General features: G+C 36.0%; 1 protein-coding gene across 1 annotated transcript in view; it reads left to right on the forward strand.

Annotated features, from left to right (window-relative positions):
• Positions 1-18,477, forward strand: part of Itgbl1 (integrin subunit beta like 1) — a 233,355-nt gene that overhangs the window by 213,895 nt on the left and 983 nt on the right. Inside the window, exons 9-10 of the mRNA XM_021203044.1 lie at positions 11,979-12,125; positions 17,451-17,564. Of these exons, the coding sequence (XP_021058703.1) occupies positions 11,979-12,125; positions 17,451-17,564 (261 nt within the window). The remainder of the gene's footprint in view (positions 1-11,978; positions 12,126-17,450; positions 17,565-18,477) is intronic.

Below are 18,477 nucleotides of genomic sequence, written 5' to 3' on the forward strand. Positions count from 1 at the left end.
GCCCCAGTACAGAGGAATGCCAGGGCCAAGAAGTGGGAGTGGGTAGTTAGGGGAGCAGGGGAGGAGGGAGGGTATAGGGAACTTTCGGGATAGAATTTGAAATATAAATAAAGAAAATATCTAATAAAAAAGAGAGAAAAAAAGAAAAAGGTAATGAGAACTGGAAATTGTATTAAGGAAGAAAAGGCATTTGATAAAAGCTATTTGATTAGAATTACATATAGGTTCTACTAGAAATTCATTCTAGCACAAGAGATGAAGTTTTAAATTTATGCAAACAAAATTCTCATGTATCCATAAATTGTTCCCTAATGCCCACTTCTAGCATTTGTCTTCTTATCACATCAGCATGACTCACAGGTATGTGATCAGCACCCATGGCTAAAAGAAACCTTCAGGCTGCAAAACTCAACAAAATAAATAAGGGTAAAAGAATGTCAGTGGGTATCTGTCATAGCTAACAATGTATACTTCAAAAGAACACAACTCTTTTGCCAGATGGTTTGTTTCTTCTCTGAGGATTGTAGAAGCCTTTGAGCATATTCTCATTTTTGAATGTTTTCTAGATTTGCTAATCATTCAGTTCATCATTCCTCAGATAGTATATAGCGATAGAATAAACAATAGCTATACATATGCTGATCTGCCCTATCCTGCTACAACTGTGTTCACTCTAGGAGATCTTTATACACATTTAGACTTCTAACTGGGGTCCCCACTCAGTGTAGGTAATGCCAAGTGTTGTGGTTTGAATGAACATAGCCCCCATAGACTCATAAATTTGTTTGTTTCATTCTAAAGGTTCCCTGTTTGGAAAGGAATAGGAGGTATGGTCTGGTTGGAGGAGACCTTAGGAGTGGACTTTGAGGCTAGGCCCAGGGTCACTCACTTTGCCTGCACCCTGTCCCATGTCTGACTGCCTGCTTGGCACCATGCTTCATGCCATGATGAAAATAGGCTAACCCTCTGAACCTATAAGCAAACCTCCAATTGCTCATGTTTGTTCACAACAGTAGAACAATAACTAAGACATGAAAAAATTTAGTCCCTGACTGTGTTTTTCATACAGTTTCAAATTTGGCTAGGGCTTTTGTGGTACCTAAATATACCAGGAGGTTCTTCCTGGAAGTGATGGAGAAACCATAAGCATTCAGCAAGATCATTTTTAATCATTATCAGATTTAATTCATAGTCTGTTTTTCTAGAACTAAGAAATTGCATACTTATCTATTTTCCTATTTTGATATTAAAAGCATTGTATTGATTAAGTCATCTTGGAACACTGATCATGTTTGTGCAAAATAAGTCTTAAATGTTCCTCTTGAAGAATATTATGCTTTTATTACTAAAATTTACTTTGATGTTTAAACGATATCTTGAGAAATTTAAATGGCCTTTAAATACATAACAACACCTGCTTCAACTTGTTCCTTCCTCTTTCACCTGGGCTACCTGTTAACTATTCAGCTCACAGTTCAGGGCCTGATTCTCTGCCACAATCTTGCACCCCACCCCAAGGGCAAGTGTATCCCACAGCATTATACATCTCAGAATTCTATAACTCAGGGACAGTTCTTTCAGTTCAGGGAAGGATCTTTTTTATAATGGCTTGGTCGTGTTATAAGTAAGAATAAAGAACAAAAACCATTAGATGTTACTAACTAGCCATCCCTGGTGTTCTAATAAGACAACCCAAATATGAAGGCCAATATATAGTCAGTCCTTTGTATACATGGCAGCTATGTTCTATAAGACCACCCTGAACACTGAATTAACAAAGGCAGAATCATCAGACTCAGGATAAGTGTGGAATAAGATTCTTCCTTTGGCTACAATATTTTCAGTGACTATTCAACACACAACTTTTGGTGGTTTGTTGTTGTTGTTCAAACATAATTCATTTGAATATGACCCATTAATACTGAACTCAATACCTTTTCATGTCAAATCAAACTTATCATGTATGTATTTATATAAGACACATCATATCCTTCTTGTACTCAGAAAAACAAACAAAAACAAAAGAACTTTTCAACACTGTACCAGATAGTCTTTGAATCATCAAAATTGTTAACAAAAAGAGAGTAAAATGAATGGAGTGTGGTACTGAAGACACCATGTAAGAGATACTTTTTTAGAATGTGAAAGCTAAAAATGAAAGAAAATAATGACATTCTTTGACCTTAGCTGGGTCTACAAATTTGAACCATGGTGTTTTCTACCACTGCGCTTATGTGATCCCATCACTCTGTATGCAGTGAGATTGGAGCTGTAAATAAACTTAGAAATACATGAGTCTAAAATAAAATGAGGATTAGTGCAAACTCTCTATATAGTTCATAGATAGATGCTACTAGGTGACCAATGCTTCATATCTTAACTTTGCGCTGACCTTCACATAGTGGTTTCATTAAAGAGGTGAATAAAATTAATGTGGTTTTAATTCCTATATTTTCTGATTATGCGTTTTGGAAGAGATTATACTGACCTTGGCTGTTTTAATATCATGATTTTCTATTTCTTGACTCATCTTAAAACACAGGAGACTCTCCATTATAGAAGACATTTGTACCTGAACCAGTTGTAATAATAAATACACAGTACAGCAAACACACTGTAAGAAAGTCAAAAGTTCTCATGACTTGCATAACTCACAAAAAGCCTTTGTGGGGTATCTAAAATCCCTATTTGAGAAATCATAGAGTGAGACTTAGGCTGCTACAGAAGTTCTTCTGAGATAGATACATCACTATCTGCACTGTAGAGCTCACTTCTGTGTGTCTGGCCTATGATCTGAAGAGAAGACAGTCATATATGAGTATATGGAACCCTGTGAAACAGAATGCCCATATCTGATGATGGCAAGATGTTGGTTTCTGTCCCATGTCCTTGAAAGTACGAACAACAGTGTGAACTTTTATTTGAACCAGAAAAAAAGCTCTAATTCCAGAAAATAAGCAGCATTTATAAACATTCCTGATATAATGAATGATATTAGTGGTAGCTAGAGTCAACCTTAGTGACTCCTAGACTTCTTTGCAGTGTTAATGGACAGAGGAACTTATACTTGGAGTTTACTAGTTTTCTCCTCATTAAAAATAAATGGGTTCTTCATCAAGGGCAACTTGGATGGAGAAGCTGGGATATATCATGACTCTACCTAATATTCTGCTCTTTATCGTCTCACATTCTTCTGAATAATCTCACCAGATCTGTTTCCAGATGACCTTCTCCAGGGAACTGTTGTACTTTCCCTTTGTAAGCAATGCTTTCCAGGGGTGTGTGATTATATATCATATATACTAATATATGGTGATATCTATCTATCTATCTATCTATCTATCTATCTATCTATCTATCTATCTCAGTGAGGTGCTGTGCATGTGGATATAATTAAACTCCTTTCCTCTCTTCTCCCTCATCATCTTCCACACTTCAAGTTATTTTCAAACAGCATAAAGAGCATCCTTCAAATAAATTAGAAATTAAGGGAGTCTTAGAATTTGTGAACATAGAATTATGGAGTATAGTAGTCTTCAAGTTGGAGTAGACTTGGATTGGATTTACAACAGCTTTGGGTGTGTGGTGTTTAATGTGAAAGTATTTAGGTCTGAGTCTAAACAAAATCATAGTGAATAAAAGTATTTGTTATGTTAAGGAAAGATTTTATTTTCTGTGTCTTCTAAAAATATTGTTTACTTTATGTATATGTGAGTATGCCTGAGTGTATGTATGTGCACCCAGTATATGCAGGTATCCTCAACTACCAAAAGAGGGCATCATCCCTTGGGGTCAGAAGGGTGACCTGGGTGCTGTGAAGCAAACCTAGGTCCTCCACAAGAGCAGTGAGTGCTCTTAACTGCTGATCTATCCTGACAGCCACATTTTCTTGTATCCTTAAATAATTCTTAGTTGATCTTGAACCTGTTGAAACTGCTTTATTCAGAGCTTTTTACCCAGATATTATTCACAATACAAAATATTTTGCCTCTATTTGTTATACATTGTTTGTCATAGATATTGCTTTTTGTAGTAGAAACAAGGATTTTCCCCTTTTAATCCATTTTTTTGGGGGGGGGTTTCCTTCCATCATGTGGTCTTGAGGACTGAACTGAGATTGTCAGGGTTGATAGCAAGTGCCCTCATCGACTGAGTCTTGAAATTTTTTTTTCTAATTTTTTTTATTTTTTTTATTATTATTATTTTCTTTATTTACATTTCAAATGCTATCCCGAAAGTTTCCCCTCCCCCTCCCCCCACCTCTGTTCCCCTACCCACCCACTCCCACTACTTGGCCCAGGCCTTGCCTTGTGCTAGGTCATATAGAGTTTGGAAGACCAAGGAGCCTCTATTCCCACTGATGGCCGATTAGGTCATCTTCTGCTACATATGCAGCTAGAAACACAAACCCAGGGGGTACTGGTTAGTTCCTGTTGTTGTTCCACCTACAGGGTTGCAGCCCCCTTCAGGTACTTGGGTACTTTCTCTAGTTCCTCCATTGGGGACCCTGTGTTCCATCCAGTAGCTGGCTGTGAGCATCCATTTCGGTGTTTACCAGGCACTGGCATAGCCTCACAAGAGGCCGCAATATATAATCCATTTTTTTTAATCAGCATGCAAAACAACAAAATATCTAGCAGCATCTTTATATATACTTAGTTTTTGAGCTCCTTCTTTCTGCTCCATTCTTTCCAGACTCAATATTTCTATTTCACCATTTTTTCCTACTCAGCCTGTGTTATTTTATTCTTTCCAATCCATCCCCTAATTTCTTCCCATCTAGTGGACCCATTTTTAGTTATTTCTTAATTTCTATAATTACACTCACTCTCACAAAAACACACTTTTGCAAAAGTTAGAAGCTAAAAGCATAAAGAAGAATAAACATAGTATGTGTATTTTTGAGTCTGGGTTAATTCACTAATATAATAATATATTTCAGTTCCATTTGTTGCCTGCAGATTTCATTATTCATTTTCCAACAAATAATGGATACTAAAAATTATTTTAATTTATCATTTCCTTTGAAACATTTAATTAAAGAATAGAGCAAAAAATGAAATTCATTGATAAAAATATCGTCAAGTTAGATAGTAATGGCTTACACCTTTAATTCCAGCATTCGGGAAACACAGGCAGATGTTATCTCTGAGCTTGAGACCAGTCTGGTCTACAGAGTGAGTTCCAGGATAACCAAGGCTACACAGAGAAACCTTGTGTTGATGAGATGTGTGTGTGTGTGTGTGTGTGTGTGTGTGTGTGTGTGATCATATATCATATATACTAATATATGGTGATATCTCTATCTCTATCTATCTATCTATCTATCTATCTATCTAACTATCTATCATCTATCTATCTATCTATCTATCTATCTATCTATCTATCTATCTATCTATCTCCCTAAATAATATCTGATGACATTTCATTGTATTTCTTTCTAGGTTTGCTTTATGAGATAGAACTCTTTTCAAATATAAGTTCATTAGTCCCATTGAAATAGTTTGGTAATATAGCTAAGGAAAGTCTAAATTCTCTAGTACATTAAATTGCACTGATTATACAGATGGGCCCTCTTACATCAATTAAGAATCAAGAAGGCACCCATAGACATGTTCATGGGCCAGTCTGATCTTGCCAGTCCCTTAATTGAAGCTTCATTCTTGGTGAACTTAGGCTGTGTCAAGTTGAGAGTTAAGGTTAACTAGGAATTTAATGCTCCCCTGCTTCAGGAAGCCAGCAATGGGAACACCATTACTAAGTAAGTATGAAATATTTGGATACTCTTCTTCTAAGTTAGGCTTATAGAATAGAATAAAGGAATATTTTGAACTTGGATCATGTGCTCAGTCTACCACCTCACTGATTTATGGGTTCATCTTGATATTTAGTTAGAACTTGCATATTCAGGATGTGGCCAGAGAACTAAATATAGCTTCTAACTCAAAAGCAGGGACTGTTTGAGAATATTTTTTAACAAATATGTAAACCCAAAATATCTACATGTCTACCTAATCAGCAAGCATGTAAAAACCAAGAGCTAATATTGTTTATCCACTTTCCTAACAATAAAAGTAAAGATGATTAAACCTACTCTGGCAGGTTAAGATAAATTAGCAATTGTACTCAAAGGTGAATGTAACTAATTTCATAATTTTAAACAGTTCAATTTTGATTGAACCAAAATTGCAACCTCAAAACGAGTCACAAAAAAAATGGCAAAAAGAAAATCAGTGTGAAGTAGGACCATTCTTCATTTAATTAGCTTCTGTGTGAGTCATGTTCCATCACCATACAGGGTATGTGGATTTTCTCTAAACATTTTTTGTTATCTAAAATGGATGTAACTGTCAATTGGCATGAATTTCTTTTCAAATAAGTCACTATTTAAAAATGCTTTGTATGAGGGATAGTTCCTAAAATTTATTCATTTTCAGCAATGCATACTTTTTCTAATTCCATAAAGAGAATATATACAGATGCTGGTTCATGTGTATTTAATCATTTTAGTGAATATAAGCTTAATCAGAGGCTTCCTTCCTACGTGCCCTACACCCAGGGTGAGAATGAGAAATAGACTGCGGGTTGCTTTTTCTCATTCCCCCTTGCTCTTAGAATAGCTGCCCAGGAGTCCAATTTAAGAAGCAAGAGAGGATAATGAAGAGCCACCTCTTAATTACACAATCAGTTCCCATTTCCTCTGGGACTACTCCAGCATGAGCTGCAATTTGAAGGAAATCATATATCTGTGATTGTAAACTCAGAAATGACAAGGATTTGTAATGTTTAATTTAATCAATAAAAGATAAAATGAATTAGTTTACCAATTAAGAACATCAGTCCGATGGTTTGACAGAGCTGACAAGTTAAGTTGCATTGGGAAAGGTTATCCTCTCAAGTAGACATATTCAACCAATCTTGTATAGTTGGCAGAAGTTTCTGACATCTGAATTATTTACGATACCAACAGACCTATGTGACTATTGACTACTTGTCCTATGCCTAAAAAGGTCAAGAAACTAAGTTTTTAAAATTACCTAGTTTAACTAAATGCAAATACACATCTGCAGTGAGTATTGTATTGCCCTAGACAGTGAGGTACAGAGCATTCTCAGTGCATATTTCAGTGTGAAAATGAAGGCAATGAGAAGATATGAACATGTCAGAGAAGATGATTAATTTTTTTTCTTTTGCCTCTAAAGAGTTGGCCATCTGTAAAAAGTCTAAGGAAGGCAGGCAAAAGCAGTTTCAGAGCCTTGTGAATAGTCATTAAGCTCAATCTCTAGACATAATTCCAGAATGTTCCTTCTGTGAAGGTGGCTATTCTCAGTGAGTTATCACAATAGAATATTTTTCTAGAGTTCTGCTGGCTGTGGCTACTTTACTCTGTAACCTTGAGTGGCAATGTAGTAAGGCTGGCTAGAGAAAAGTTGACTTGAAGCCAATTGTCTATTTATTTGCTTTTATATTTTTTAACTAAAATTTTCAGAAATCGCTCAGTAGGCTTCATTTCTGAGACACTGTTTTTTGTTACAGTATTTGCCTCCTCTGCTGGATTTTGCTCCTTATATGGCTTTTCTTTTTGTATTCCATCCTTAAAGCTTAGAGCTTGTCAGAATGTATTTTCCCTGGGTTGGCTCATTCACTTCTAAAACTCAAAACAGTGTGCCTTTTTTTTTGTTGTTTTTACTGTAAACATCAGTGTGTTTTGCCTAGACTCAGCCCCAACCTGCTCTCTAAGCTCTGATATGAATGCAGTTAGTTATCAGACTTTGTAGGTCAGTGTCTTGAGAGTTTTTAAACACAGGAGATTTAACAAAGAGTTGATGTTGTTCCTTTAACCTCCTGAAACTTCTCTATTTGATAAAATGTATTTTATTCTAGTTTTGGTGGCAGAAAATTTAAAAATTTTCCCATATGTGCAACCTCCAGTCCCACAGTTAATGCCATAGGCCCATGTTCTACCATCAAGACAGAACTCAAAACAGGACTCTCTTCATTTTCCCCTGACTTAATCATTAATAGCCTTCTACATTCTCCAAACTCATGTTCCCCAACACACTCAACCACACTCAGTTACTTAAATGAAGTTGCATATTGTTAATTATGCCACAACATCTGGTTTAAAATCTTCTAGCATCCCCCCATTTCTCTTGGGTTTAAATTCTTTACACAAAATAAGAAACTTGCTATGTATGCATTTCTGAATTTTATTTGTGTTTGATTAATTGTTCAAACAGTTGGCCTTCACTGCCGAAAACATGCTGAGCTATTTCTTGTCCCAAGGATTTCAAGGCTCTGTTCCTAGAACATTGACTACCTGACTCCTTCTTCTGCCTAGTTTTGCTGGATACTTCTCTGAGTACCCTTGTTTGCCGTATTTTCACTATTGAATATAGTAACAGACTCTTCAAGCTCCAGTAATCCAAGCGTATTTTTTGTTGTGACTTTTGTTCACCCCTAGTAGTCTATAAGTGCCATGATAATAGGGCCAAAACATGCTTTATTCTACTATATTACAAACTGCTAATAAAATATACAGTTCATAACAAATATTTCTTGAGTTGATGACTGATTTATAACCACTTATAAAGAATATGCTATTAAAATTGATTAATATTTTAAGTAAAAGTAAGTTGTGTATAATTGACAAATCAAAATGTAAATATCAATGCATTTTGATGATTATATGTTACCGTTGGCAATTTTACTTTGTAAAAGGATTTGATAAATGAGCTGATAAATGGCAAATATGGACTTTTTCCTCCCAGACAAATTTTGGATTATATTATTCTCTGCGAGGAGCCATTGATTCTTTAAGTAATAGCAGAATTCCTTCCTTTATACTAGAGATTTCCATGCAAAGTGAGAAATAAAATCGTATAGAAGTTTCAAGATGTAGCTCAGATTACAGTAAACTGCTACAAATTATGCACAGCCCTTGGATTTGAATCCAAGTAACACAAACATGCAAACATACAAATATGTGCACACACACACACACACACGCACACACACACACACACACACACACACACAGAGAGAGAGAGAGAGAGAGAGAGAGAGAGAGAGAGAGAGAATAAATTCAGAGGGGATTAAATGAGTACTATTTGGAAAATTTTGTGGAACTATACTCACTCATTCATTTATTGAAACTTGTAGATTAGGCAGGGCTTGAATATATTGAGAGAGAAAGGCATTTCACTTCAGCAAGTTTAAGAAATACATAGGAAATGTGTCGTCAGTAAGGTTAAAGAGAGAAGAAATAAAATTATAAAAAAGCTTGAAGCTCTACCTTTCAGGAATCTATAGCATATCAAAGATCTCCTGGTTGAGCAAAAGGAAATCACATAGAACTAGGAGAAAAACTATAATTTGAGAAGTATAGGATAGGGCAGTGTGGGCAAGAATGTGAGAGAACCAGTAGAGAAGTATCTCAAAGGTTTATGATGCTATGTAGCAAGTAATACTAACAGGAATTGACAGCTCCCTTGATTGGGGGGAAGTTGAAGAGATTCAATCATTATTTAAAACATTTTGAACTGAATGACTAGAACAGTTGTGCATTTAAAAGAAATTGAAAAATAATGAAAGATCACTTTTAGAAAGAAAGTTATATGATGAAATTAAGAAAGCTCCAATTATTAGGGTAACAGAAAGGCAGGTAGTGTCATAGCAACAGGCCCTGGGAGATTTATATACTGACAACACAGCCCTGAAATCTTTATAGATAACAGAAATCTCATGATTTGGGCTGAAGACATGATTCCACTGATAGAGCACTTGCTGTGGAAGCATGTGAAAGGCACACATGGTGGCGTATACCATTATACAAAAGGCAAAGACAGAGGGATCACTGTGTTTTCCAAGCCAGCAGACTAGCCAAGTCAATCATCCCCATGGTCAGTGTGAAATCTTGTCTTAAAAGTAAGGTTCAGGTGTGCATGGATGATGGGGAGATGACTCACTAGTTATAAGCACTCTTCTGGGGGTCCAGATTCTGTCATCAGCACCTCACAACTCTATCTCCAGGTGATCTAATGCCCTTTTCCAGCCTCTTGAGGCACACCACACACACACCCACACACCCACACACCCACACCCACACACACACACACACACACACACACACACACACACAGAGACAGAGACAGAGACAGAGACAGAGACAGACACAGAGAAACAGACAGGGAGACAGACAGACAGAGAGACAGAGAGACAGAGAGATAGAGACAGAAAGAGACAGAGAGACAAAGAGAGAAAGAGAGAGACAGAGATAGAGAGACAGAGACAGATACAGAGATAGACAAGACAGAGAGACAGAGGCAAAGAGACAGAGACAGATAGAAATTCCGTGGTTTGATTAATTGTCAAAGACTATAGACAGATTACTGAAAATGATTAAAGGAAGGTAGAGGGAATCATCTATTACATTATAAAAGCAAGCAGCAGGATACAATCAATGTGGATTATCAAAGAATATAGGGAATTTAGTTGTGAAGAGGAAAGAGGTCTTAGAAGGGGAAAGAGTTAAGAACAAGCCTGCAGAGTTAAAAAGACAAATATTGAGAAATTATTACTAGGCAACTCCTTTCCCAAAATGGAAGGTGCTGGGCTGCTATAGAAGGCACGTGGACTTTGAAATCAGAAAACTAGAGCCAAGATCTCGTCCTGTGTGTCTAGATCTGGAGTGAAATTTGAAGTCCTCAGAGGTTCAGCTTCCTGTCTGTAAGATGAAGACAGCACCAAACTTCACTGGCTGTGACAATACAGCATTTAATGCATGAGGGAAGCTTTGGGGAAGAGGTGTATTTGTTTGTTTTTTGTTGTTTTTTTTTTTTTAAATTGGTCTCTTATCTGTTCTTTATTAATTTCTAGATTGTCATATGTTTTGGAAAACCTGGATTCATGGGTGGTTATGTTAAATGAACAATAATGAGTTCTCAACAATGGAGTCCTGTCTATTAACCTTTTCATATACAGAGATGAGACAAGAGAGAATGGGGGTCACAGTGCCAGAAACACCATATAGACAACAATAATACATATTCTTGGGAACATGTCAGGATCACTTTGCCCATCATCTTTTATTTCCTATGCTCTGGTTCCTGACAATTCATTCTATATATAATATATACTTAAGAAATTCCAGTCAAATAACTAAGTCAGAAAGTGATCAAGCTGTGAGAAAATGTGAGAATCAGAAAACAAAAACAAAAACAAAGACCAAAGCACTAGATAGAAATAGGAAACTATATTGGAAAATTCAGAAGTCTAGTAGTTTGCAGTTTGTACACAGTTAAACAGTGTATACCCAATACATAAACTATATACCCCCATATAACTGTAACAAATACAGTTGCATATCACAGAATAAACATATCAAAACAAAGACATCAGAAAAAGACAAAAACAAAAGATCAAATGTGAGCACAAAACTCATACAATTTTTCACCTTTATATACCAATAAATGTCATGAGTACTTACACTCTATCTGCTCCTGTTCATGAAGAGGTAAGGACAAAGGTAAAATCCTTAGGAATGCCATTCGTAATTGTTAGTAAGCCCCAGGAGAGCAATTAATATTGCTGAAAGCAATGACAACGTGACTAGCCTTCAAGATTGAACTGGGTGTTGTGGTATGCACATGAAGAAATACACTAGCACATGCTTTCAGAAACGCAATGAGAAGGGACTAATATCCAGACAGGAGCCATAATTCCATTTTACATAATTTCAATATTTCTTTCTTGCAAGTTTCTTTTCTACATCACATCCAAATATGCCATGCTAAGCTAGATCTCTTTTGGGACACTATTTTAAATAAAGATGTGTCAGAATGAATGTATGTGTAAGGAAAGTATGTCTAATGGGAGATGAGAACCTATGATTTGCACTTTCTATATTACAATTTCTGATTTTTTTCTGGCGATTTATTCATATCCTCCCCTTACCTCCTCTTATGGTTGCTATGCAGGCCATGGCATGTGCTCCTGTGGTCGTTGTGTTTGTGAGAAAGGATGGTTTGGTAAGCTCTGCCAACACCTGCGGAAGTGTAATATGACAGAAGAACAAAGCAGGAGTCTGTGTGAGTCAGCAGATGGCACATTGTGCTCAGGGAAGGGTGAGTATCACTGTTAGAATCTGGACTGAATCTCTGTTCAGACATGTGGTACCTCGGAACAGCAAGTAGCAAACAGTCCCTCCAGAATAAACTTTGTCTAAGAAAAGCCACTAAGCTTGTGTGTGAACCTTGAAAGTAGAGCATCAGCAGCAGGAGATATGGAAGCTGAGTTTTTGTCTGTGCAAAAGATGGAAGGATCTTCCTCATGTTTTCACAAATGCTTTACCAAATGAAGACTTCATTCATGCTAAATCACAGGTGTAGTTTTTAAAATATATTTTGTTTAGAACCTCATCATAAATAGGCTTTTACTGAGTCATGCCCAGTTGCAAATAGCATAAGAATGCTCAAAGCTATAGTCACCAGTGTAAGAGTTACAGTTCATTTATTCCCTAACCTGACTTTTATGCAAAATTACTCACTAAAAACTATAAACATTGAATCCTCATTAGCATTTCAGAATTTTTCAGCTTGGCAATTGCATATAGAAAATGCAATAAATAAATAAGTAAATAAATAAAGCAAAAAGCCACAGTTGAGGGATTCTGGAGAGAGGGCTCAGCAATTAAGAGCACTTGCTGTTTCTAATACCCACATTGGGTAACTCACAACTGCAACAGTTATACTAGATGGAGTGGATCAAATACTCTCTTCTTACTTGCATGGCATTTTCTCTCATGTGCACCGAATCTGTACATACATAATTTTCAATGAGATAAATCTTTTTTCAAAAACTGAAGAAGTGCAAAATTTGATTAAATACTGATACAAAGGTATTTCCTCACAACCAAAGCCAACATAAATCAGTATTTAATGTTTTCGTAGTTAATTTGCTTTTGGTGGTGGGAATACAATGACAGATCAACAAAAGTTGAGAATTTAAATTTTCTAAGTGGATAGAATGCTTGGGTATGGCTAAATTCAGAGAAATGTAAAGGCTTCCCAAAGCTTTCCATTTTGAATTCCATAGCTCACATTAACAGTAGGCAGCTGGTGCCTGAAAATTATTTCTTTTCCTTTCTGGTGGCATTCATCCTGGGCTATAGAAGAAAGGGGCTGAGGCTGAGGTCTTGCAACTGTAATTTGTCTTTATTATAGAGGATAACAAGGATGTTATTCCTGGTCTCCATGGAGAGCATCATCCCACAGCTCACCTCACGAACTACAATAAAAATGTAGCATGTGAGAGACTGGGTATTTCAGCATGGTGAATGAGAAAGATGTTCTCACATCCTTCTACTCTGTATCCTTGATAAATCTCATAGAACTGTCTGAATTCTGTATAATTTTTCCGAAATCCACTCAGGAAACCCCTCAACCTGGTGATCTCAACATATATTGAGAATTTACCCTCTTGTCAGGTATAGGTGTGAGTCAGAGATTGGCTTGTGACTGCATGCCAAGATACTTTATAACCCACCCCTACTAAAATGACAAGTGTGAACTTTGCACTTGCTGGGAACTGTGAATAAAGCCATCACTTCAGGAGACGATGAGGAAATAGCATTTTATTTCTTACAAATTTATAGCCAAGACAATAAATCACTCCATAGAAAAATTTAAAACAAGATAAATTGTTGTGACCTTCATAACAGATGGTGTCATTAGTACAATAGTGAAAACTGCCTGCTGGGGTGTCAGGTTGCAGCATTTTTTTCAGGCTTTATGTATGAAGAATAAAGTCAGTAATGGAATGCGGCCTTAACCTCTGACAGAAATTGTTTTTGAAAAATGACCAAGAGAGATATGCTTAGTGGCCATATTGCCCCTAAGTTTAGCTACCTTTGCAGAATATATGGTGAAATTTATATTGATTCATGTTCATTTGTTGGCTTAAGGGTTAATTTATTTATTTATTTATTTATTTATTTATTTATTTATTTAGCTCCATGGTGACACAATAATGTGCTCATCATAACAATGTTACTCTAGATTCAAGTAATCACTCCATATTTTTAGAGATACGATTATGGAACACATCTTTAAATGTATCTTTAGACTGTCATGGTGATATTGCTGCATCTATGTCATTAGTAAATTTAGGGTACCCTCATTCATTCATCTGTTCCTCTGCTACCTCCTTTCTGTCTGTTCAGAAAAGAGAACAGGAAAATGCTATACCTTTCCAGACCAAGCATAACGTAGTGTTCTAGTTGCCATTCCCAGATGGCTGCTAGCCAGATCTGTAGGCAAGAATTGTTCATTTGTGAAACTATATAGATGTTTTTGCTGTGATAGTCATCACAGATAGATAGGTGATTAGGTGGTAGATTAAATCAGATTAAGATAGTTTGTCAGAGACAGCATTCTCCAGCTGATATGAGGCCCTCAACACATATACAGTAGAGGACTTCCGAGTCTGTGTTCATTAAGAGATGACCTAACCCTCAACAGACTGGAGACTCCAGAGAGTTCAGAGGTCAGGTCGGGTTGGGGAGGTGGGAGTATCCACATGGAGATGGTGTGTGGTAGGGTGAGGTGTGGGATGTGGAGCAGTCAGAGGGTGGATGGGAGAGGTGGGGAATGGAATATGGAGTGTAAAAAATAAAAAATAAAAAAAAGAGAGAAAAGATAGTCTGTTAGCTGTTTTTGGAAAGTGGACTGAGGCAATTCCCCCATCCTCTCTGGTATTCCATTCTCATCTTCAAGAAAAGTTTTTTGTTTGCTTGCTTTCTCCTCCTTAGGTCTTTGGAATATTCTATGAATAGATGAAAAAGGAGTTGCCCAATAATAAAAGCCAGAAAAACAGAGACATTTTTAAAGGTCCTTTTAAATCAAATGGATTAGTGGTGGTGATTTTCCAGGTTTATCCCCTAGGGTTATGACAGGATGGGCCAGCTGCAGCCTATGGCTAGGTTGGTGTTCCGATGGGAATAGGTCCAAGTCTGCTGAGTCAAACAGTTGCTCATTTCTGAGTGTTCAGGAGCCTTACTTTGTTAGACAGAATCTTCTACTTATGCTTTTCCCCTTTCTAGAGAGGGATAATCCACCCCTGCTATTGTAAGAGCAGCCAAAGCTCTCTATAATAAAGATCTATAATAGGTCCTAATGACTGCATACGCTGTGTTAGTACTACATGGTATACTGTTCCTATTTATGTAAGAAGTAGAAATTTTTTCTACTTACCATCAACAAACAGAAAAACAACACACCTGCAATTATGGTGAACACGAAAATTGCTTCCATGACATACATAAAATCAAATCCGGTTTTATTCTCACCATTTCATGACATCTACTATTTGAAGCTAGAATTCCAAATTGTCAAATACTCATTCCACATAAACAAAATTGACTTTAGATGACTTCAGGAAAATATTTTGCTATTCTTTGCAGCTGAGTAGTCCATAAACAAAAGAACTAATAAGAATCACTTCCAGGCAAGAGATAAGTTGAAGATGAAGTGTAAACTCTTTCTAAGAATTATGATACACATAAAAGGCATCCTAGATATGATATAGTAATATATAAAATCATTTATTTCTATTATAGAAGTAACTTCATGATATAAGAGATACTGTGTTAGAAACAAATAAAAGTACTCAATTGTTCAAATAGTTAATCCTTCTCTGATGGAAGTCAGCCACTAAATGTGATGTGCTTTGGGGAATATCTCTATGATAGACAACTGAGTTCCCATGTAGGGGCTTCATAAACCATTCGTTAAACAAGCAATTGGTAGTTAATATTTCCATGCCAAGAAATCTTAAAGAAAATATTTAAATTTAGGAAAAAGTAAATTCTAAAATGAAGATACACTCTGTGTTGATGAGGATGCAAGGGACCCTTTATCTCTTTCCCATTGGACCAGCAGTAAGGGCCTGAGCAACCACTAGGTTGTCAATTATGTCTCAAAACTGGAAGAACTCCATATATTGACCTAAAGAGCCTGAAAGTCATTCCAGACTCTCAGGAAAACATGATTAAGTGAAATCGTGCTGCATTTAACAATGAAGTAAAATAAATATAATGCAATTATTATCTCTTAATTGGTTCTGACTACTTGCTTGCCTTGAGATGTGTGATGAGGAATGACAAAAGTGAAATTTTTATGTGGGAGATTCTTTAACCTAAAATATGTGTACCTGTTTCCATGGCATGAGCTTACAAATGCTTGGGACACTTTAACTTGAATTCTTTCATGATATATATGACAGTATCATAGGTTCACTTCCCAAAACTGAGGTCTTCTGCTGTCTATTCCTGCAGGTCGTTGATCATATATGTTAATCACTAGAAGTACTCAGAATTTAATCCTGAATCTCCTGTGTGTATTTAAAGCTTAATCAGTTGGAGTTTTTCTAACTGCATTAAAAACTTTTATTATTTCGTATTCTCTCAAGGTGATTGGTTACTTGAGTAACTTACCAATAACTACCAGCATCTTGTAGTAAAAGAAAATTGTGTCCAACAAAAAAGCTAAACAACGAAGTGGAAGAGGTCCTTTTGAATTCTGTATTTATCCTACTGGCTATAGCAAAAGTAGCTTATCCTTGTGATTTTTCAAGCCTGGCTTGAAAGGCATTTACACCAAGAGAATCCTTTTGAGCATCATAAAACTAATTTTTTTTATTTTAAGTTGCTAATAAAATTCTCTGTTACCACAAAATATTTTAATAACTAAGTAGATTTTAAATTAAATTGGAGGAAACCACAAAGGAAGTTTATAAAAGGTGGGAAAATTGACTACACCCTATTCAGGATTTTTTTTTTTTTTAAGAACTCTTGATGATTATAGCTAATCCTAAAGAGCAAGCCCGAGCCATCAATCAGATATAAGGAACTGAGTTTGCAGTTTTAGCATTTTACCGTGCTACTCAGTATGAAGTTTGTGTGTTTCTATTTCAAGAAATGCATGTACATAAAACTATAAAATGATTAGCTCAATAATTTAGTAATTATTTGATTGTAAAATAAATCTTCATTTGATATAATTTAGTAGTACATTCCTTTAGAGAACAGGAACCTTAAAATGCAATTCTATTGAAAAAGAAAGAAACAAACCATCTATTTTGAATACCTTTTGGGGAGAGCATCTCTAAGGATTAGCCACTTCCTGTTTCATTGACATTTCCACCAGACTGGACCAAGGAACATTTGCTCAAGGCTAATTGCAACTGTCTAGATCTATAATAAAGGCTTTCCTGGATGACCTTTATGTATTACAGTAAGTAAAGCTCCCCTCTGAGAAGCAGCTATTCAATAAACTTTTTCCTTTAGAAGATAGGTTATTACAAGTCTATTGTCAGTGTGTCAATGATACTTTCTTCTTGATGAAAAGCTTTATTTCTCTGGTGACAGTGAGTAACACCCATTGTGATTTCAGGTTCTTGTCATTGTGGAAAGTGCATTTGTTCTGGAGAAGAGTGGTATATTTCAGGGGAGTTTTGTGACTGTGATGACAGAGACTGTGACAAACACGACGGTCTCATTTGCACAGGTACAGTATTGACCTACACTAATTGTTTTGTGCCACAAACGTCAATAGAATAAAATGACATCTACCACACACTGCTTTAGATAGGGCAGAGAGGGCAGCTTCCATGCAATCAAATGAACAATGCCCATGTGTATTAACTCTGAAAGGAAAAATTAACATCTGTAAATACAAAATAACATTTTCCCTAGAAAAATGCAAAGGAATGAAGCCAGAGTGTATGATTGTTGGAAAAATTTCACAAGGTAACCTGTTATATAAACTCACACATAGACAATTATACAAATATAGAATTCTGTTTACAACCATTTCATTTTAATAAGGTCCAGACAGGGAAGGGGTATTATTTAAAGCAGCATTCACATGCTACAAGTTGGTATATTGATTGTTTTTAGGAAACTGGATATATATATGAATGTGTGTGTGTGTGTGTGTGTGTGTGTGTGTGTGTGTGTGTGGCAGGATGAGAGATAACAACAGAGAATAATAAATATTTAACTGTGTAATGACCATCAAACCTAATTTATTTAGTTCTAATAATTGGCTATAAATAATATTGAACCAAGTTAAATAACTATGTAAGTGTTCACCTGAAGTTATTATTTTAATTATAAAATGTGTGCCCACTTATTAGACTTCTAACTGATTCAATATACCATTGGTAAAAATCTCAGTAACACAAAATATTTTTGTAATCAAACATTTTTAGTTCATTGAACATGATTATTTTTGCATGACATTAAATTAGACAATCACTTTCTGTCCACCTTACTAGACAAGGATTTCTTGCAGCTCTCAGACCTGTCTAATTTAATATCAATGGGCTTTATGCTTTTCAATGTTTATTTGTAAGTCATACATGGTTTGCCTACTAACAGAAGATAGAACTGTGGTATGGGAGCCCAGCTGAGTGATG

Source organism: Mus pahari, chromosome 8 (genome assembly GCF_900095145.1).
Source record: "Mus pahari chromosome 8, PAHARI_EIJ_v1.1, whole genome shotgun sequence".
NCBI lineage: Eukaryota > Metazoa > Chordata > Mammalia > Rodentia > Muridae > Mus > Mus pahari.